This window comes from Tachypleus tridentatus, chromosome 13 (assembly GCF_004210375.1).
Source record: "Tachypleus tridentatus isolate NWPU-2018 chromosome 13, ASM421037v1, whole genome shotgun sequence".
Lineage (NCBI taxonomy): Eukaryota > Metazoa > Arthropoda > Merostomata > Xiphosura > Limulidae > Tachypleus > Tachypleus tridentatus.
The window spans coordinates 36,070,044-36,094,448 of record NC_134837.1 but is presented as its reverse complement, the minus strand read 5'-3'; the positions used below and the strand labels follow the sequence as shown (position 1 = coordinate 36,094,448).

The 24,405-nt window shown below is 34.7% G+C and overlaps 1 protein-coding gene across 2 annotated transcripts in view; it reads left to right on the top strand.

Annotated features, from left to right (window-relative positions):
* The window catches only part of LOC143238553 (follistatin-like), a 93,643-nt gene that overhangs the window by 34,716 nt on the left and 34,522 nt on the right, over positions 1–24,405 (top strand). For both annotated transcript variants that reach the window (XM_076478899.1, XM_076478898.1), the window contains exon 2: positions 2,219–2,407. In XM_076478899.1, the coding sequence (XP_076335014.1) occupies positions 2,219–2,407 (189 nt within the window). The remainder of the gene's footprint in view (positions 1–2,218; positions 2,408–24,405) is intronic.

Here is a 24,405-nt window from a genome sequence, read left to right as displayed (position 1 = left end):
AATTTCCTATACAGTAGGAAATGAAACGTTAAGGGAGAAATTGATTACTAGGCATATAGTACATAAATGCCGGCCCTTTGTTTTGTGAGAACGAATTGCACCAGAATACAGCCACGTGTTTGTAGTTTATACTGTGATTTGTTGGATGACAACTAATCCAAACTAGTACCGTGTTTCTCCGAAAATAAGACAGGGCTTATATTAATTTTCACTCCAAAATATGACACTAGGGCTTATTTTCGGGGGATGTCTTATTTTGATATATTAAAAAAATGAAGTTACAAAGTAAAACTATTAAACTAACCATTTAAAATAAACTATTATTAAACTATTAAACTAACTGATTAATACTTAAACAAACTAATTAACTAACTATTAAACTAATTAATAAATTATTTTTTTATTTCTTTTCTCTTCCTGCCACTCTTAACTAGGGCTTATTTTAAGGGTAGGGCTTATATTAAAACTATCCCCAAAAATCACACTAGGTCTTATTTTATGGGTAGGTCTTATTATCGGAGAAACACGGTATAAAGCCTACAAAAGTACAAATAATCATACAATAACCACTAGACGTAGTGGTAATAATTTACAGAAGGGAAACACTACATGAAAAGCGTGTATAAAAATCGAAGTTAGTCAAGGATACACTACATGAAAAGCGTGTATAAAAATCGAAGTTAGTCAAGGATACACTACATGAAAAGCGTGTATAAAAATCGAAGTTAGTCAAGGATACACTACATGAAAAGCGTGTATAAAAATCGAAGTTAGTCAAGGATACACTGCGTGAAAAGCGTGTATAAAATCGAAGTTAGTCAAGGATACACTGCGTAAAAAACTGTATTAAAACTCAACGTTTCATTAAGAACTGTATGCAAGACTCTGAACAGAAAGATGAAACAATAAAGCGGTCGAAGTAAAACAAAACAAAACAACAGTACCACTTTGGGACAATTTTGTTATCTGTCTTTGAACATGTTCTTTACGAGGTAGTCGACACTCGAGTACAGATCCAATTATTTTGGTGCAAGCACACATTAGCACTAAATGGTGTAGCTCAGGGAGTGTTTAACTACTTCAAAACCACTGCTATAAAGAGATCATCAACCTTAAAAGTCGGAAGGGGTATCGAGTGGAATGAGCAAACCTGAAAAATTGCGTTCTTTATAGAAGTATCTAATGTTCTGAAATGTTCTGTAGCAATTAACGAATCGGGATGGTTCGATGGCGAAGAAAAAAGACATGTCACTGTTAATATAAAACATCTATAATGAAGAAGCATGGTGGATGACCAGCACAAGTTTTGGAGTGTATCTTACATGTGGTGTCGGCAAGCTAAAAACAGCCTCCCCCCCAAAAAAAAACAAAAAAACAAAACTGATGGCATCAGTGTTGACGAGCGCAGCATGTTCTGGCATACCGTGTCGTTTCTCAACAAGAGAGGATTCCACCAATACAACGATTGCGGCTTGGAAGTCATGCAGCAAATAGGATAAAGTAATATTTTTAACGCATACACACACATATATACGTATACTAGCGAAAGTATCCGGCTTCGCTCGGGTTATTAGATTCATAGTGTGTGTATTCTGAACTCATTTTAGCATAAAAATATAATCTGTATTTTTTGTTGCTAAGCAACATGACATAAAAACCACTGCTGGAACACATTTTAGCCAAAACTCATTGGATTTTCTATTTTTAATAAGTTTTTATATAAAGAAAACTTTCTATGTGGTTTTTAAATAGCTTATCTTATTGAAAAGATGCGCAAGCGCATGCGCACACGCACTTAGATAAGATAAGTAATAGTACCTAGGTGTACACCATCGGGCTTCACTTAGTATAGATACAAAATTTCAGGTTTCTCGGTGTTTCCCTCTTGGAGCTATAGCGATCGCATATTATTTTCTTTTTTTTTCCCTAGCTTGCCTCACGAAAAGATGCGTACGCGCACGTAGATAAATAATAACACTTAGGTACAAACCCTCAGGGTCCAATTAGTATGTACACAAAATTTCATGTTTCTGGGTGCTTTCCTCTTTGAACTATGGCAGTCACACAGATAATAGATCCGCAGACGCGACATTTTATATATTATATATTTTATATATTAAATGCAAGTAAGCATAGTTTATTCAAACTACAAATATTGTAAGAATGTTGTATAAAATCCTAGACTTTAACGTAATAATTGTTATTTTGCTGACGGTAGCCGGCCTATGTTGGAGTTCTATGAATCGAAATGGCCGATGTACAGCATCTCTTCGTGCCAACGTCTCTCAAGAAGAATGTTGTTCCGACAACAGCGCCACTACTGCTTGGAGTCGGAAAGACTTACGTTCAGGAGATTTGTTCTTCTGGAGGGTTCTTGGGGGTGGAGTGCCATGTCAACTCTGTAAAGGTAGAAAAAAATCTACATTTTAGACGTTCTTGTTTTTTTAGTTCTTTAAGTAATTGAGACGTAACGTCTTCCCCTTTGATTAGAAATAAGTCAATACTAATATTTTTTTCTTAATTAGTGATAATTTTGATATAATTACCCAAATGTGACAAAGTAAGCCTTTTGTTCAAAGTATTTTTGTTTTGAAGATAAACATAAAACTACACCAAGGGCTATCTGTGCTCTGCCCAGCACAGGTTTTTTTTAACATTGTAAGTCTGCAGACATTCCGCTGTGCCATTGGGGTCTGTTCAAATTGTAAAAAAAAAAAAAAAAAATACTAATAGGGTTTTCAAATAACGCTATTATAGATAGATATTAACAGCTTCATACCTGTATACTGAAATTTAGATCTATACGAAAATAGACCAAAAAAAGAAAAACATTGTGCTGATGAAAAGATAGCGAAATCATTTGCTAGAAAGGAGATAGTCAGTCTATTTTTACATCGAACTCGAATGTTCTCTAAGTAAGTTACAAAGGAAGAATCACTTTTAGTAGTTGAACTGTATTTCTACTAGCTCTAACAAGAACGCTCTTGGTTCAACTGAGAAATTTAATGATCAGTAAACAGAATATCGTCTTTTGTGTTCCATTCTTTGTTAATGTTTTCTGTTCTTTCTTCAAACTCCAAGGTAGCCCTTTCAAACCATGATGAACGCATCTAAAATGAGTTGATATTGGTTGTAAATTATTAGTATATTTTAAAACAAATATACCCATTAACTAATAGGAAATGGGTTAAATTACTGATGGCAAAAATTCGTTTGTCTTAATAATTTTTTCCCCTATGACGAATGTATTGTTTAAAACATTGATATTAAAGTTATTGTAAAATATGCTTTATAACATTCTTGGACTTTGTGATTCCAGAGTATTTATTTTGTAGATTGTTCAACCCTACGAAAACTATACTTGTAAAAAAAGATTTTATGTTGCAGATTCAATCAGTACATTCGTAAAGAACTATTAAACCCATACCCGGTAACACTTGCTGTAAAACACTATAGTTCGTATTCATTTGCTAGTTTATTGGCTGTTCATTAGGTAATTATAAGAACTAATATAGCATTGACTGGCTCCTGGTCCGGTATGGCCTGGTGGTTAAGGCACTCGACTCGTAATCTGAGGGTTCCAGGTTCGAATCCCTCGTCGCACCAAACATGCTCGCCCTTTCAGCCATGCAGACGTTATAATGTGACGGTCAATCCTTCTATTAGTTGGTAAAAGAGTAGCCCAAGAGTTGGCGGCGGGTGGGGATGACTAGCTGCCTTTCATCTAGTCTCACACTGCAAAATTAGGGACGGAGAGCGAAGATAGCCGTCGTGTAGCTTTGCGCGAAACTAAAAAGCAAACAAACTAACGATCTGGCTCCACTTTGATCATCTGATTACGTGACTATGCTTTTTTACAATTTTCTGAATTAGGCCAACTTATTTAAAAAAAACTATTTGTTCAAAGTAATAATTAAGAAATTATTGGATAAATAGAAATAAGATAAAACTCCCTGTTAATTCCGCTAACTAAGGAGAAAGAAAACTATTAAAATTTGAGGTTGAAAATGATAAGAAATAAATCAGGTTTGTCTAGAATGTAGGTATATGTACATACACATTGCTTAAAAATCTCCAAACTGGGATACTGAAACTAAAACCTATATAAAATAGTATATGTATTCACAACCTGGGAAATTGCCTATAGTCGTAACTTGTAACTCGCAAAGTTGTTAAATGAAAACGAATATATTCGTGTTTATGCATTTTGTATGTATATTAACGTTTAGGTTTACCAGATACTATACAGAAGAAACGTAGTAACTGAAACACTTGTACAATACGTTGCTAAATACATTCGGGAAATAGTTTTGCTTTATTACTAGTTCTTCCATGTCTATTGTTTCGGTTTTGCTGCATAACGTACTTGGGGTGTTAGAAAGACATTTTTGCAGAGGAAACTTCCATACACCATCGGAATTTGCTATAATACCGTCAAAAGCGTCCGCATACAACAGGGGGCGTTATAATTCATACACAGCTTTCGTGCACCACGGAAAATGATATAAAAACTGTTAGGGGGGAAATTGTCGCTGAATAGAAAAGCTATGTAGAGCTGGCTAGTTAACAGGAGAAAAAGGAACGAAACAAGATAGTGATGGAAGAGGAAATATCAGTTGATCGGTAAAGAAAGGAAAACTATTTCGTCTTTACATAGAGAATAAAATCATTACATTACAAGCTTCCCTACTTTATTTATTGATATTTTAACAGAATCTCATCTTTCTTCATTATATTTTTCTTTTATACTATTTTTATAATTTTTTTACAATACAATAACATGTTATGATTGGAAATTCAGTTTCTATTTCTTCCCTTGTTCTTAACTTCAAACAACAACAATACAGTGTATTGTTTGAAGTTAACCACAAAGCTACATGACGGACTTTTGTTGCTCTGCCCATTACGGATATCGAAACCCTGTTTCGAGCGTTATAAGTTGACAGACATACCTCTGTGCTACTGGGGGCTCCAGAGTGAGGAAACCAATAGTGTAGGGGTTTTTATTATTCATTTAAAATAGAAACGGCTTAGTCTGCTATACGATTATTAATCGGATCGAGTGATGTGTCCACTTCCATCTGTCTCTTGTTTCTTTGTTGTTGTTTTTTTTTCCAAATTCAATAGCCAGCCATACATAGCTTTTCTATTTAGCTATGTATATATATATATATTTCCTAATACTGGTTTGTTTGCTTTTTTTTAAGATGGCATACGCGGGTTACCAGGTTATAGTATATTCTAAAACTTTATACATTTTGCATATAATAATAATGAAATATTTAGTCAAAGATCGTGAACTCTGTTTTGATCTATCAAATGATGACAAAATTATAGTTACTGTTAGAATTAGATAGGCCTAAGACCTGTTGAAGAAATATGATGACGAACGAAAAATTAAGAAATATCAATTTTGGCTATTCGCCGAGTTTCGACTCTGAGACGCTCTGGATAGCTGGAAAGCAGCATATACACGGAAGATAGAAGTATTCCAGGTAGATCTTCATATATAGCTTCTGATGATTCATAGATAAGAAAATCTAGATGACTTTTGTATTATTTTAATACGGGGGGTCTCTGTCATCTTTACATAGAGAATGTTAGCACACTCTTTGATACGGCTACAGCTTCCGTTAAGCATTGAAAAAAAGGCTTATAATAGAACCATGTTTTCTTACACGTGTAGAAAATTATACTATAGGAATATTTTTCGAACATCATCGGAAACATTACGATGCAGCCATGACACCAGTTTGAATAAACTTAGAAATGCGATGGTAAATGTAATGAGCATACAGTACCAAATAATAATGCAAACTGGTATCCAAGTAGTCCATAGTATAATTTCTTAGATATTCGTGTTGTGAAAATAACATATAAAGGCCGGAAGCTAGAACGTGTTGAGGATTGATCTAATATTAGAAGAAATGATCCACTCCAAATAAAATAATTCTTAGCGACCATTCCGAATACTATGTTTTACAGGCTTTTACCCAACGTAACAATTTCTATTATAATAAGCTTCCGCGAAAGATAGTAAAGGCATCCTCGTATCTCATATCCTGACAAATTTCTACGTGGACATCAGCTTATAAAATCGTATTTAAGGATATTAGAGGTATGAAGTCCATTGGATCTTAGCAGGTATATGTCGCAAGTGAGATTGCAGTTATTACATCTTCGTTCGCTACCTATCTCATGAAAAAAACAACAATAACCTTTGGGTTTCGAGATGTGGAATTAATAAAAAAAACTACGAATTATGAGTCTTCAACTTCCAGTCCTCGTTTATTATCTTGTTAAATGTAAAAAGGTTTCGCCCGGCATGGTTAGGTGATTAAGATGCTGAATTAGGTGAGTGCCGTCATTTAAAGTCGGGAAAACACTGTTGTAATGTTTTCTATTTTATTCTGCCTTCAAAAAGGTTTAATAGGGGCACTTCCTGCATCTTAAAGAGTCAGTGTTGTTCAGGAACCGCCGATTCACGTTTTTCTTAAATAAAAATTTAATCCTGAACTAAGTACAATAAAAATATACATATACATTCACTTCGAATTATAGACGCTTTATTAAATGGACAAAATATCTGATTTATGAACCAGAAGTGTGGAAGGAAAATTAAAAGTGGGAGAGGATCAAGGATTATTTGGCACACCCAGTACCATGGTTAGGTTGTTAGGGCGCTCGACTCTTAAGCTGAGGGTCGCGGGTTCGAATCCCAGTCCCACCAAACATGTTCGCCCTTTCAGCTGTGGGGAGTTATAATGTGACGGTCAGTCCCATTATTCGTTGGCAAAAGAGTAGTCCAAGAGCTGACGATTGGTGGTCATGACAAACTGCCTTCCCTCTAGCCTTACACTGCTAAATTAGGGACAGCTAGCGGGTAGCTTTGGGCGAAATTCAAAAACAAACAATTAACAATATTTCAACTCTGTTTTCTGTTTTGGAGGAGGTCTTCACCTTGTGTTTTTCCTAAGGTTGGGGTGTGGTTCTGGTAATATAAACATTCTGTTTTAGTTTGTCATTATCTGTTCAAGACATTCAAAGTTTCTTCCCTTGAACGTAAGGATCCTTGGCTCCACATTGTTTAACAATCGTTCTTCCTTGGAAAGGGCTGTAAGTTTACCTGTTGAATGTTTCAGAGTTCCCCAAGAACCAGATTCATATAATAAAGATGTAAACAAATCAAATGTGGTTCTATGACTTCTAAATGTGATGTTACTGCTATTGAAAATTGATGTTAACCCTCAGTAGTTTTTATACCTTTGCTCAGTTTTTAAGCGGAAGACGTGTTAGATATGAAATGCTTGTATAAAATTAGGAGTTCGCCACACATAGAGTTACAATGGTTAACAACTGACAAACAAAATTTCAAATAATAATACGAACTCACCTACTGAAACGTTTATTTTTCTCATCCCAACCTTTCATCACTTTACCTTTATCAGTGGAATATTAGCACATCATGCTATAGTAACCTAAGCTGAAGCACAGAGAACAAAACGGGCATTTGTATTTCGTCTAGAAACAAATCATATTGTTCGCTATTGACTAAAATGTCTGCTGTTTACCACAAGATTGACGGATAGAAACCGACAAAAATCTGAAAAGAACTTAAATTGCGAGGAGTTATGTATCTGAACGTTAACATGGTAAACATTTACTGAATTTTAAAACTAACTCCTCCTTAAGTAGATATCATCATATTATTCAGAGTTCTGTAAACAGCATGTACTGTCAGATAGCGTCACACAGTGACTGAAAACAAATCACATTAGTATGAAAGGAAGACAAGCTATTCAGCCAGGAAACGTGATCAATAAAACTAAAATCAGTAACAGAAAGCAAAACGAAATAAATCGGTCTATTCCATTCTTGTACAAAGCTACATGTCGATCTATCTGCGTATAGTTGTCCCTAATTTTGAATTGATAATCTAAAGAGATGGTAGTTAGCTAACGTCATCCACCCGCAACTCGTGTGCTTCATTTTTAGTTGGTTTTCGTGGGATTGACCGTTATGTTATAACTCCCTCATGGCTAGAAATAGAGCAAGTTCCTCGACAGATTGCGAGTAGAATGCTTTAACTGCTAACCAATGCTAGATTTGCGAAATAAATAAACAAACCACTATGTATTTACCGAGTAAACTTCAATATTTCTTAAAATAGATTTCGTGGCTACTAAAAAGTAAATATATGGACGAGATTTCAATCTATACAAAACTGTGACAACTTTTAATTAACCCACCGTTAATTATCAATAATTGAAGAATGTTTGGGGTAAATAACATTGATATTTTATCTTAACTATTGCTAACTTACATACTCGTTATACGTACAGGGAAGACATAGGAGAGTCAAATCCGAACGCCAATCCCTATGTAACTCACTCTGAGGGATGATGGTACAATGTGCCGGATTTTGTTGCAACTGGTACAGCGGCTCGCCAGTAATAAGTGGACATACACACAACCTTTGTTTAGCAATTGTTTAGATACTTTAGGAGTACATACACATAACAGTGTAAATGGTTCATAACTGGATTTCTTGTGAACCTTAGATGACTGACAAGGGCTCTCTTAGCCTTTCTCAGTACCTTTGAATGTGGCCAGGTTAGTACTAGATGAATACAGCACTTGTTTACTGTTCAAATGGCTGAGCAGTGGGTTAACTTGTCAATACTATGGAAATTAAAACATAGAATTAAGTTTCAGCAGACAATACTAAAATCATATAAAAGAAAATTTTAAGACCTAACTAATATCACTTCATAAAAATCTACCTTGTTAATAGAATAATGTAGCCTGCTCCAAAGGTAAGTTATCACTGAGTAACTATTTTGAAAAAAATAATCAAACCTCTTTAGTGTATAATTATTATATGTGTTGTATATTCATTATAAATATTTGAAGTACACTTACCTTATTAAAAAGTTGAAATGTGTGTGTGTTTTCTTATAGCAAAGCTACATGGGGCTATCTGCTGAGCAGAGCGAGGGGGATCGAATCCCTAATTTTAGCGTCGTAAATCCGGAGATTTACTGCTGTACTAGCAGGGGAGGCAAAGTTGAATGTATTTTTACGTGTTTTGATACTTAGATGTTTTATAATTTGCTGTGTTCTCACGTTACTTACCTTATAACAGGGTGTTTATGATATCAGGAGACGAAAGTCTCCTTGACGTCACCAATATGTGACAGCTTTCTAAATCTAGTAGGTTCCTGAGGGAAATAGTTTATTTTTTCCCTGCCGTATTGATGGTTATGTGAAAGATTAGGCACTTGCACGAGGTGAACTGTTTCCATAGGTTGTAGGTTAGAAGTGAAGTACTTCTACACCAATAAAGAGAAAGTAATATGAAGCAACAGTAACAGGAAGGAAAACTAACTCTACCAATGACTAGTGCTATAACAAAAAATGTATTTTATTGTATTCCTACCAATCGTTATTTTTGTTGGGTTTTAAATTGATAGTGGGTTATTCATTAAGCCTTTTCGTATAAACTATGTAAATATCTTATTGTTGTTTTAAAATATTTCTACCGAAGAAAATGTTAAAGCTTGTTTTCGAAAGCATGTGCAGCCATAAATATCTTCAGATAAGCTGATTTAAAGTCTCACGAATTTTGTGCCCTGAAAGGTCTCCAAATACATTTCATATTGTTAAAATAAAATAAAATATTCACTGCTTTGATAAACACTAAGTGTTGTTGATGATAGATAGATTGCTATTGTTTTGAGATGGATAGATAGATCGCGGCGATGCAGTAATGTGTTATGCTTTCATTTCATTAGCTTCCCGGTTAAGCCTGAATTTACTTTGGGGCGGTCTGCATATATTAGGCAAGTCTTTTTGATATTATATCCAAAACATTTTTAGTAGGTATGGGACAATATTAATCAAAAACTGGTGAACGTTTGGTGTGACATGACAAGAAACAAAACAAAAAACTGCAGAATGTTTTTACAGATAAATGTATAACACAATGTGCGTAAGGCTATTGGTTACATAATCCTGAACAAGTCAGGCAGTGCCCGTTTTGTTGTAAAAGAGACTAATTTTCTAGTCACGTATTTCAGTTCAACATCTGAACTATTATTTTTTATAGGAAAAATCATATGATACACTCAGTGTTTTGTATTTAATTGAGCATGTTTAAAGTTTTCAACAAATAATGACAGTTCATCCAAAGGATTAAATTAAGATTTCTCGTATCTGTACAGTTTTTTTTTTCATGGGGGGATTTTTAATGGATTGAGTTTACTGGTTGGTTGTATTTTAATGACTTTTGTTGTTCCAAAACCCCACCTCCCTACAGTCATAACTGTGACTTTTCTGAAAACAACAGCTAAGTAAATACTTTTTTTTTTTGTTTCTGAAATTTACTTTTTGACAAACATTGAAATTAACGTTTTTTTAATTTTTTAAAAACCGACACCACTGACAAATCAGTATCTTGTGTCTGGTGTACTTAGTGGTTATTGCCGAACCGTGAATACGAGGGTTCATGGTTCACGCCCATTCTCCCCTTTTGGGGGCTGAGGGTAGATGATACGCTATAAGAGTGACTGTCAGTTCCGACTATTTGATTAGAGTAGTGTACGATTTAGCGGTTGGGGCAGTTGTCTAGTTTTTTTTTTTTTTATCTAATTCAGTATTAATGACGGCTAGGACAGATAGTTCTTGTGTAATTTTGTGCAAAAATCCAAAACCAACAAAGAAAATATCTCCCCTTTAGAATTGCTTTCTTGTAAAACTAAGATGTAACGTCAGAAAGCATGAATACCGGGTGTATATTATCCTTAAGACTTAAGTCGGTAGATCAATAATCTTAAGAATATTCCCTTCTTCTTCAGTGCATAATATACACCTAATAAATCAGCATTAAAAATGCGTATTAAATCTGATCCTCATTACAGAGTTCTACTTGTTAGCAGATTTTATTCTATCTTGCATAATACTGGTTGTATATCTGTGCTGTTTATAATCTTTGTTATTCATAATGTTTACATTATCTTAAATATGTTTTGCTATCCGAAAACGTAGTTATAATAACAACGAATATTTCTGCTCTTCAGCATCTGGAACGCTAGATTTTTTATGTGGATTGTTAATTTTAGGTGGATTTGTTAGTCAGTGCTTAAATTATCTTTATAATGAGCACATCCAATTTAACTGTACGAGAATTAGTACATTTTTAATGTTTCAAGACCTTTATCGGTAGGTTTCTACCTTTGTTTTCTCACAGTGAGCGTGACCTTTTGTCAGCATGAGATTATGGATCGAAGGATCCGAAATTAGATACATTTTACTGTTGAACACGCTCCGCCTTTTTACCTGTAAGTGTATTTATAAAAGCAACACTCAAAAATCCAGATAATGTTCTTGTAACGGCCATCCCTTTCGCCACTAATTCAAAATTAGAGATTGTTATATTTGACCTCCACCCGTTTATTCCGCGTGCTGGTTGATATGCCAATCATGATTGAGCTGTAGAAGGAATAAAATGGTTTATTTATAAGGCCGAATTTATATTTACAGTTAGTGGAACGTGACTGGATCGTATTATAAAATTGTCTGTTTATAAAGTAGATTTTATCTATAGAATTAATGGACGACTGAAATCTAAGAGAAAAATAGTCTAGTTAAATGGCGGATTTTATACGTAGAACCTATCGACTATGTATAAGTATTAATAATATTGTATATTTTGTCTAAATATAATTGTTGTTTATAGATTCGTATTTAATCTTTCTTCTTATTTTTCAAATATTGATAATTCAGAGCAGTAAAAGAGCTTCTAATATTTATGTCCTCCGATGGCGAAACGCTAAGTTTACGGACTTGCAACGCTGAAAATGTGGGGTTCGAGTCCCAGCAATAAACACAACAAATAGTTCAATGTGACTTTGCTCCAAAACGGAAAAAACAAACAAACTTAGGTGGTGTCATCTCTTGGTTGTAAGTCCTAAACAGATCCGTTAAACAAATCGCTGATACCTGTTGCATCCTTTACTCGAAGGTACTTGTTTTTCTTATTTAACGGCAACTCTTAATCAAAATTATTTGTTAACCTGAAGATGGCCTAGGAAGGTCAAAACTTTGTTCTCTGCTTATCAATGAAAGTGTTAATACCAGCCCTTCTGAGATACATTTTGACACTTAATCAAACATTGATCATATTTTGTCCTCAGTGATAAATATTGATTCATCAGATGAATTACAAACATCTTTTAATAAAAGCTACTTAGACAGCTTTTTCTTTTCATTTCTGGATAAATAGGTGGCAGACACTAATTTACATTTCTGCGATAAAACAATGATGGTGGGTGGGGAGTGGATGAGAAACTGCTGTATTATCTAACTGATTTAATAAAATAATTGTAAACTGAAAAAAAAAAGTTTACAAGAAGTACGAGATATAAACAATTTATTTGAGTTCTCGGTAGAAGACATTCAATCAGAAAGAATGTTTTAAGTTTATTTGGTTTCATAGTTGTGCAGAAATTGCTTTTCTTATTTATGGCTATATATTAGAATTCAATCGTATGTTTCTCGTGTGAAATTATTTGAAAAAAGTTTAAACTGCCTGTTCGTTAAAGTACATGTAGTTGTTTGATAATGTAAAACTTTTTAAAAAACTTTCGATCTCATGTTGAAAAGAAGGTAACATTTTTTTTCATTTTCCATATTATTTTATGAGCTACATTCGTTACGCAAGGGTTTAAGAAACCTTAGCAACCTAAGCTTCAGAGTTCTTGGTTGTTTTTTTAACACTGGCCAAATATGTATATATAAATAAAGTTTATCTAGACATCATTCATAATATGTTGACTTAAGCATTTTCTCGCTTAAACCTTTGCGTAACGAATATGACCGATGAAATAATATGGGGAATAACAAATATGTTCTTTCTTTTAAGAGATGAAATCTCGAGTAAATAAACTTTTATTATTTTAGAAATATGTATATTTTAATATGATTGTGTGCAAAAAAATAATATTGTTTGTTTTGGAATTTTGCACAAAGCTACTCGAGGGTTTTGGTTTGGTTTGTTTGGGAATTTCGCACAAAGCTACTCGAGGGCTATCTGTGCTAGCCGTCCCTAATTTAGCAGTGTAAGACTAGAGGGAAGGCAGCTAGTCATCACCACCCACCGCCAACTCTTGGGCTATTTTTTTACCAACGAATAGTGGGATTGACCGTCACATTATACACCCCCACGGCTGGGAGGGCGAGCATGTTTAGCGCGACGCGGGCGCGAACCCGCGACCCTCGGATTACGAGTCGCACGCCTTACGCGCTAGGTCATGCCGGGCCAGTTACTCGAGCGAGGGCTATCTGTGCTAGCCGTCCCTAATTTAGCAGTGTAAGACTAGAGGAAAGGCAGCTAGTCATCACCACCCACCGCCAACTCTTGGGCTACTCTTTTACCAACGAATAGTGGGATTGACCGTCACATTATAACGCCCCCACGGCTGAAAGGGCGAGCATGTTTGGCGCGACCGGGATGCGAACCCGCGACCCTCAGATTACGAGTCGCACGCCTTAACACGCTTGGTCATGCCGGACCGCAATAAATAATAATTGACAACAACTACCAAGTCGAGAAACAAGTTATTGCCAAAATTTGGAAGTTTTTTAAATTTGTCTTCATCTGATACCAGTCTAATAAACATTAAGACAAATATATCATCATCTATACTTACTGTATTCTCTCTTTCAAACTTGGTGGATTTTCTATTTAGTTTTATAATGTCCAAAACTACATGTTTTGGAGAATCACAATAATGAGACTCATTGACCAAATGTTAGTGAACTGGGCTGCGTGCTTGAAAGTTCAGGGTTTCAGCCACGATGACATTGAATGTGATCAGCGCTTTTAGTTGTGAGTACTTTATAAGAGTGACAGTCAGTCTCGTTCACAATTAGGGACGGCTGTACTTGAAACCTGGAGATCTTTGATCTAGTCACCTAGCCCATGTTCGAATAGGTGTCACTTCATCGGTAGCTTCTAAATAAAAGCAAACAAAAAAACCAAACGTTGTCGTCTTATGGTGACAAATTGTAGTTAAAGTGTATAGTTTTATAAAATCAGTTTACGAATATATATATACTGAAGAAGATATTGGAAAACATATATTTGTTTGTTTTGACACAAAGCTATCCCACTGTATACTCCGCGGTGATCAAGCCTTGAACCCTAAAGTTATAAACACTCCAACTTGCCACTGAGCAAGTACTGTACTCAACAACAATACACGAGATAGGTTTGTTTGTTTGTTTTGAATTTCGCGCAAAGCTACACGAGGGTTATCTGCACTAGCCGTCCCTGATCTTGCAGTGTAAGACTAGAAGGCAGCTAGTCATCACCACCCACCGCCAACTATTGGGCTACTCTTTTGCCAACGAATAGTGGGATTGACCGCCACATTATAATGCCCTCACGACTGAAAAAGAGAGCATGTTTGGTGTGACTGAGATTCGAATCCGCTACCCTCGGATTACAAGTCGAATGCTTTAACCACTTGGCCATTCTGGGCTCGTGGGATAGAAATACAGTGATTGGTCTGGTTTGGCTTAGTGATTAGCATGTCGCAGTGTGGATTCGAGAGTCAACGGCTCCCATTCTCGCACCGCAAAACAACGAGCTACACTCTTTGGAAGGATGCGTTACAAAAATGACGATCATATCATGTTATTCGAGTAGAGTAGCTAAAGGGTTGGCGGTTGGTATGGTTGACAAGCTGCCTTTCTTCTAGATTATCCGCTCAAAATTGGGGATGGTTAGAAGAAATAGCCTTCTTGCATGTTTGAGCGAATATCGAAAGTAAATACTTATAAAAAGTTAGAGACAATTTACTTTTCAATTTTTAAGCAAAAATTTCGAATACTTACCTTTATGTAGTCATTAAATGCATATTTATAACAGCTAAAAGTTTTAATATCTTTCTTCTCTATAAACATAGATAATTTTTACCAAGCATTAATTGAGTATTTTGTTATTATTTTGCACCATAGGTTCATATTTGTAGACCTGAAAGGTGTGTGTGTGTTTGTTAAACACAAAGCTACACAGTGCGCTCCTGTGCTCTGCTTACCACAGGTATCAGAACCAAACAGCGTTGTAAATACGCAGGCTTATTCCCGCCCCAGTGATTGATACCGCGACCTAATTAGTAATTCGTTTTCAATGAATATTTATAAGAATATATGAAAAACTGAAACTGTAAATTTTTATTGGCAAAAATATTAATTAATCATGTGGTTGGTGGATAAATACAATATCAGTGCAGTATTTATTCAGTAAGTACAAAGTCGTAATTTTCTGGCTTTCCAGTAGGTGCCAGGTGCTTAAATTGTAATCTCACTCCACAGTAAACCAAGAATAAATCATTATTTTATGATAATTTTTATTATGTTTTTAGACTCCAAAATAAATGTTGAATTTCCTTTTTTAGATTTTATATATTTTGCTATTAACTAACAACAAAATAATTCTGGAGAACCTTGAATATTATAGATTTTTTTTTTAAATCATCACATAAGGGAGAATTTTACGGCGCGTCATCATATAGATTTGAAATTATTTACATCATATAGATGCTTTTCTCACAGAATGTTCTCAAATAACAAAATAAACCCTACTCCAAGAGCAAGTGTATAAAATACAGTTTTTTTTAATGAATTTGGTAAAATTTGGCTTTATATAGTTGGAAGAATTTTTTTTTGTTCAGCATTTTGTTGATTTGTATGATACATTTATTCATCTTGCTCAGGAGGTATTTTAAGCTCTGTCTAAAGTTTAAAGAATCGAATTTGTTACAGATACATACAAGGAAAACTAATTTAGCTTAGAAGAAAAGCTCTTCTCAAGCACATCTTGTCAGAGGGTCGTGAATCAAGATACCATGGGACTGCATATATTTTCCGTCGAGCAATGATAAGAAATATCTTGCCAAGGTACTCGTGGTTGAATGACGATAGGATCTCTGTGTCCCTCAGCCTCTATACTGTGTTTTATACACTAGCCTTGAGGGAGTAATTACATAACACCTCTTCCAGGGTTGTTATTTTGTCCCAAGAAGAACCTGACACTCGAGTGCTCCTTCACTGCATGCATGCTTCATTATGAAAAAGTTTGACGAAATTGTTGTAAGACCCTCAGATGACGATACGATTCTATTACCTCTGTATTTCAAGGTCGCAGTCACACAGAAGTTGTATTTTGATATAGGTGAAGTAAATAAACGCAAAGTACTGAATGTCAGAACACTTACTCAGGAAAGTGTCAACATTTATGAATTTTAGAACACTTATTCAGGAAAGTGTCAACAGTTACGAATATTAGAACACTTATTCAGGAAAGTATCAACAGTTATGAATATCAGAACACTTATTCAGGAAAGTATCAACAGTTATGAATGTGAGAACACTTATTCAGGAAAGTATCAACAGTTAAGAATGTGAGAACACTTATTCAGGAAAGTATCAACAGTTATGAATGTGAGAACACTTATTCAGGAAAGTATCAACAGTTAAGAATGTGAGAACACTTATTCAGGAAAGTGTCAACAGTTATGAATGTCAGAACACTTATTCAGGAAAGTGTCAACGTTATGAATTTTAGAACACTTATTCAGGAAAGTATCAGCAGTTATGAATGTTAGAACACTTATTCAGGAACATGGTTAACAGTTACCCACCTTTTCCAATTTGTAACACTACAGATATATTTCCAAGGAAAGTAAAGATGACTCCAGAAACGTTGAAGGTATGTGACAATCTTTAGTAAACTATGTGCTCTAATAGTTGTGTCGCGTCATCTTTTGTAAGACTGGAATAGTTTTTGTGTTGTTTACATAGAAAACCATAAAAACACCAACATGAACAAACTTCGATATTATTTGGCTAGAAAAATTTAAGACCAGAAATAGTCGTTTCCTCTGATATTCCCAATCCAGATTTTTCTGGATGTAAAATTGTCAAAAAAGGAAATGCCATCGACAAGTGTTGTAATGGTGGAATTCTTCCACAGGAATTAATGGTTATCTTTTCCAGTAAAGAAAAGTCAAACGTTTGGTAAATATGATGCCGACATAGTTCTCCATAGTTTCGCCGATGAAGTGTTTTAATTTGACGAATAAACAAGATTAATCAAGTAGTTTCTATGTCAAGGTTAAAGTTATATTGTTCTGTAAGTCTATTTATGGACAGTATTGATTGACAAATAGTTTTACTAAGCTAATATATTGTATTGGTTGAACCAAATGTAATTTTCGTTCTCTCCCAATGTGTCAGTTTTCTATCATATTCAACTAACTAAAGATCAAACACATGAAAGCTGCATAGTAGTCTTATTCTGTACTCTTTTCTATCTGTACCAGACTTGATATAATTTGATGTACGAAAGATCAGAAGATAAGATAAGCACACATTTTATCCGGAATTTGCAGTGTAAACTATGTCACAATAACTGTTTGGAACAGTGCTCTGTATCAGCCTTAAGCTGTAAAAAGGAAAACAAATGATTTTTTACTTCTAATGTAATACTTCAGAAAGTTATGGTATTATAAAATTGTCATAGCAGGAAGAGGGTCTACAGTACCCCAAGGACTATGAAAATCGTCCCAGATTTGTCGGTTTTGACTTGCTCGCCGACCCAAGTCTAGAACAGTGTTGGGTACTCTGTTTTTAAGCGTGGATAGTTGTTGCAACTGACAACCTCACATTTCGAAACGTCTATTAAGTGAACGTATCGTAACTGGTATCTTCTCCGAAAGCATCAATTTACTGGAATAATGATGAATCACTTTTCCTAGGAGTCTGGGGACATCCAAAATTTATTTCTTAGAATTTCTCTCCATACGCATAATTTCATAACAAGTTCACAATATTACCCATCTATTGAAATTTCGTACAGTTCGGGAAATTATTACAGTTCTTAGAAATTAGGTATGAAATAATGAATCTTATCACCGTTCCTACTCAACGATGTATCATTAAAAGGGAGAGAGAAAATCTTTTTAATGTTGTTTGTTTTGAATTTCGCGTACAGCTACACGAGGGCTGTCTGCCCTAGCCGTCCCTAATTTAGCAGTGTAAGACACGAGGGAAATATATAAACTTCATACAGCAAAGCCTAAACGGTCAACTACCGCACATAAACGACGGACAAACAAAAAATGCATGTCTGGTATGATAAGGATTAGAACCCGCCAACCTCAGATGAGGAGTCGAGTGCCTTAACCACCTTGCTTTGCCGGACGTGTTTGAATATTATAAATTAAGTACAAAAGTAAATTATATATAGATATTGAAGAAGGTTAGATGAATAGCTATGGTTAATAAATACAGGTTGTTTACCATTAATATTTTTTTAGATAGTACAATAACGTGAACGAATTTTACATGAAAGCAGTGAGGAAACGAATATTAATCCTTCTAGTCACGTTATTGTTAAATAACAACAACAAAAAACATCCTCCAAATTAATAAGCCTGAGAAAGTTATTTATACAATTGAAATTCTTAAGGAAATTGGTGTGCGTTTATATCTGGGAAATTGTCTGTAGACTCACACCTCTAGAAACCGGTTTTCGACACTCTTGGTGGGCAGAGCACAGATAGCCCATTTTGTAGCTTTATGCTGAATTTCAAATAATCAATCAATCAAATTTATTTAAATATGTTTATTTTCTTAGTAAAATTCATATCTTAAATGTTACTTACACTTATTTGAAATTTTTCTTTTGTAGTAATACACCGAGAGAGGGTTCTTATGCGAGACATATTTTTAAATATTAATTTATGCGTTAATTCAATGTTTTCATAAAAACTTGAAAGCCATTAAGTAAGTAATACTTCAGTTTTAACGAAAGAGATTATAATAATAACGTCAAATGACAGATAGCTTAAATATAAATATGAAACACAAAAATCCTAAATATAAAATCATATTATACCAGGGGTATAATTTAGACGGTTTGTGGTTTCGGAATCTTATATAATGTCATCGATATGATTTGAAATATCGCTTTGTAATTCAGTTTACAAAACCAAAATGTAAAGACAGTTTCTTCAAAATATTATCACTAAGCATTAAATATTGCAACAGGCATTGCGAAAGTGACAGAAGTGGTATATTTGTTTATTTATGGACTTGTTCAAATTCTTCCAAATACCTTACACAACTCAATATGTAAATAGGAATACACAATAATATGTTATCAAGATGTATTGATTTATTTTTCGATTCGGCTATGAAGTTCTAATTTATTTTCACCCTGATAAACGAAATGAAATGAGTTTAAATGTAAACCAATGTGTTTTTTGTACCTCAAGGGTGTAACAGAAACAGATTTTGTTATAACTAATAACTATAACTGAAATCTTCATACAGTAGTATTTTGTCATTACATTCACATAGAATTTGCTAATTCTTTTTCAATATACTTTTATTTCCGATTTTTGGAAAAGTTACACAAACACAAGCTACGCATAGCAGTTTTCGCACAGATTAACTAGATATAAGGCTTAGGTTTATAACAGTAGAGATAAAATCCTACTTACTATATGATCATGCAAAAGTAATCCAAGAATTGGCGGTGTGTGTTTTCCTGATTAAAAGACGATTGGTTTGTGTTGAATTTCGCTCCAAGCTACACGAGGGATATCTGCGCCAGCCGTCCCTAATTTAGTAGTGTAAAACTCGTAATCTGAGAGTCGTGGATTCAAATCCCCGTCACACCAAACATGCTCGCCCTTTCAGTCGTGGGGGCGTTATAATGTGACGGTCAATCCCACTATTCATTGGGAAAAGAGTAGCCCAAGAGTTGGCGGAGGGTGGTGATGACTAACTGCCTTCCCTCTAGTCTTACACTGCTAAATTAGGGACGGCTGGCGCAGATAGCCCTCGAGTAGCTTTGCGCGAAAGTAAAAAACAAACAATCGATAAATAGGAGTGGTGGACATTCTAAATCTAATGATGGAGAACACTAGAGTTTGATAAAGGGCAGAATTATAGTGGGAATTGGAGAGAGAAAGACTGTCTATTCACGATAAACGTTCACGTTATACCAGTTCAGTGGTTATTTATTCTAAATTTAATTGTTAAAGGGAAAACTCAGAATACAATTTTGGAGCGTAAAGATTTAATTATATGTATTATGACAGAACGATGTACATCATGTAAACTATGTGATCGTAGCCCGTTAAGAATTTATTCTAGAACTGTAAGTGTTTAAAGTTTTTGAATAGTTAATTCACGATGTAACTAAAAGCTGAAAGTGTTTTAAAAAAAGCACATTTTCTCACGTAATTATGTGGTTTTCACATGGCAGATTGCTATGGTTTCGCTGGATATGATATGGTATTTGTATTTAATGCAGCATTAGCTAGAGGGGGCAAAACTAAGTATGCAGTACACGTACCACTGGTTTAGCCCCCTCCTCCCTTTACTACCACAGATCTATGCTATTGTGTTTCTTCAATATTGCTGTGTACTTTCTTCAACTGTTGACACGTTCCGTGTGAGGCAAATTGTATTCAGTCTAAGAAATGGAATTTTGGGGTAGTGTCAGAAAGAAGTGGTTCATTTGTGAGCGATATTAAGTCCCACGTTGAAATTCACTTAAAAACATCTCAAGCGGAAACCAACTCAACTAAAAATGTATATATTATATATTTATTGCCCATATACAGCGTAATGCAGCTGATTGGGTAAAGCGTTAAACATGTAGTTTTAGAAACTACAGGAAGAGATTTATGAACTGTATCTTCCAGTTAAAGTCCAAATTAATTTTATTTTTAGTTCCATATGACAAATCATCTTCACTGCTAAAAATACTCACAGAGCTTGGTGTTCTCGATGGGACAACAGCAAGTTGCTGGAATTATGACATTAAAATCCGGAATTCAATTCTCTGTGGTGAACACATCTGATAGTCCAATGTGGTCTTTGTTGTGAAACAAACAACGCTTAGCAATTAACTTTTATTCGTTTTTAAAACGCCGATTTGGAAGGCAGGTGTTACTATCTATGTACTACGTGGGCTATAAATGACTGTAAAACAGACTGGCACTAAATGCTGACTTGACATTCCAACCATATCTTACAATAAACAAACGTAAGAGCTTTTTTTACAAAACTTCGAAAACTCCACAATACTAAACTATGGAATCCCTACTTTAAAGCAACGTTAACACATTTGATATTCATAACATTATTTCTTTCAAGGATAATTGTCGTTAAATTTCACGAAGTATTAAACCAATTTAAATGTGATTTTAGACACCTTAGCTTGGTAAATAGAGGACACATTTGTTATCCATTCATAGCCAGCTGGGTTAAGGCGTTCGAATCCCCGTCGCACTAAACATGCTTGCCCTTTCATCCGTAGGGGCCTTATCATGTGACGGTAAATCCCACTATTCGTTGGTAAAAGAGTAGCCCAAGAGTTGGTGGTGGGTGGTAATGACTAGCTGCCTTCCCTCTAGTCTTACACTGCTAAATTAGCGACGGATGGCGCGAATAGCTCTCGTGTAACTTTGCGCGAAATTCAAAACAAACATCACAAATATCTTTAATTGAACAAACCTCTTATAATAATTAACGTACAGTACCTGGGAGATATTCCACTTAGTTAATTTTTATCCTATTACATTGTTTTAACACGAATATTTTCTTCTTTCCAGACCAGTTTCCAGTTTCTTTCCTTTTCATCGCGTCATCTTTGTACTTGTAGTTGTTTTTACATCATGATGTTTGCAATAATCCAATCAGAGCAAATATTATTGTAAGTTTAATAAGAAGAACCACTAAAATGAAACTTATTGCTCATTATATTTACTGTTTAAAAAAATACTTTCTTGTTACTTGGAAATTTCAGTAGTCAATATTATTGTCAAGTGTGGTAGAGTCATTTCTTTTAAAGTCGTTTCAGACGAAGAAGGATATAAAGTCAATCCTTTATACCAGCCTATCTTTCGCAGTCGTTCTTTACAGGAACAGTTTCATACATCCCAGATATATTTGAATAAAAATGTAGTTTGAATTCACACTTTTTTAGTCCTAGTTGTTATCAACAAAGTAATTATTTTTTCACACCTATAATAACATTTCATTAAACTATTGTTGTTGTTTTTTACCTCAAATTTCTCGTATTGCTTATTATTTGTAATATAACAACAAAACGTATTTCATACTAAAAATTATTCTTTGGAACCCTTACTGTATAGTCGTTGCCATGGTAACAAGGACTCCTTATTTAAGCATCTTATTCAGACCCCAACTTGCTGTGCTGCAGCTACATTCAAGACCATACTAACGACCAATGTGGTTTACCCACTACAGGTATCGAAACCCGATCTTTATCCTTATGAGCCCATAGACTTGCCCCTGAGGACACCGGAGGAACCTGCAGCGTTACGAAGATTTATTAAATTAAGTACTATTTCTGACTCAAGCTTTCTTTGCTGTACCGATAAAAGTAATTTATTCTAATAGATATTTCTATCTGGAACCTTCCGCATTGAAGTTATTTTTCAATCCCATGATAATGACATGTTGAAACAATATATACTGAGTGTAGCCTAATGCCTAGCATAGCCGAACAATGAATTCAAAATGTTCATGGTTTGCGTACCGTTGTCGCAGAAACACTCTCCTCGTTTTGGAGCCATGGGTACCATAAAACAGTAACAATCAAATCACATTAGTTGATCAGAAATGAGGAGCTTCGCAGTGGGCGATAGATGTAGTTCACTTCCTGTCGCGCGTCTCATTTAGGGACCCAACATAACGGACAGCTCTGTGAAATAGTCGTTTTGTAGCTTTGCGCAAAAAGCTGAAGCAGAAAACGGAGCAGACACAATGTCTTTTGACCTCATTTTTTATGGTGCTATTTACTAAATATATGGTACTGTCCTTCGATTAGACGAACCGATAATCAAAATGAGTAATAATGAATAAAGGTGTGTATTTAAACACATAAAGCAATGTTATCTGGAGTTATTAGACGAACCGTTATTCAGAATGAGTAAAAAGGAATAAAGATGTGTACTTAAACACATAAAGCAATTTTATCTGGAGTTATTAGACGAACCGATATTCAGAATGAGTAAAAAGGAATAAAGATGTGTACTTAAACACATAAAGCAATTTTATCTGGAGTTATTAGACGAACCGATATTCAGAATGAGTAAAAAGGAATAAAGATGTGTACTTAAACACATAAAGCAATTTTATCTGGAGTTATTAGACGAGCCGATGTTCTGAATGAGTAATAGTGATTAAAGGTGTGCATTTAAACACATAAAGCAGTATTATCTGGAGTTATGTGTAATATACACAGATTCACCTTCCTGCTGAAATACGATGCCTGATAAATTTACATCCACACAAAAACAAAAGGATTTTGTGATTTAAAATAACGCTTTTTTTTACTTGATTGCAAATCATCAAGTTTGAGTCTAGAAAATCGAAAACCCTCATTTATTTTAATGAAATCTTCATAAACGTTTTCACATGATTTAACGTTTAACTTTAAACTAGACAAATTAATGCTTTAAATTTCCTTTATGTGAAGTATTTTGAACTTTGAGACGAATCATTCTGAAAGAAATGTGTGTCCGAATCACCACTCTTCTTTACTGGTCAGCAGTCCACTTTTTACAACTTGAAACAAACAAGTAAAGACGTAGCCTCCAGGTGCGCACTAGCAAACTCGCTGTTCCTCATCTGCACTGTTATAAATTTCAAAGACGTATAGACAATTAAAATAAGATACGGTCATGTTCATGCGTCACCAAACTCTTCTTAAGAAATTTTCAATTACACAATGAGATTCATGCAAGTCGGCATATTTTGGCTTAGTCGCTGGCATTTGTTATTGATCTATTCACAAGGGTCTGGGTCCTCTGAACGTGTACATGGCAAACAACGGCGCTGTTTCCCTTTTTTGTAGAACTGTCACCCTGAGATTTGTAGACTAGCACCGCGGTAAGTATGTTCTTTGTCCATCGGTTTGGCAATTGCTTTATTTCGCTACATGAACCAATATTTTCAACATGAACCTTAAGTGTTTCTTACTTCTTATTAGACAGATAAATAGATTGAAATACAAGGATACATAAATCGGCAAACAGGCAGATAAAGAGATACAGAGAAAACACAGATAGAGAGGAAGAGAAACACAGCTAGATAAACAAACAGGCGATTACATAGATAGATAAACAGTTTATTTCATATCCTTTAGTTATTTTTATTTTATTTGTTTGTAATAGTGTTTCAACCAGCTTGTTTATGGATGACCTTTTATAAGTCATGCGGGTTAAATTATTTAATGTTTTCCTTTCTTGTAATCAGTTATTGACTTATTTCGTTTAAAACCAAAATCTAAGCTTA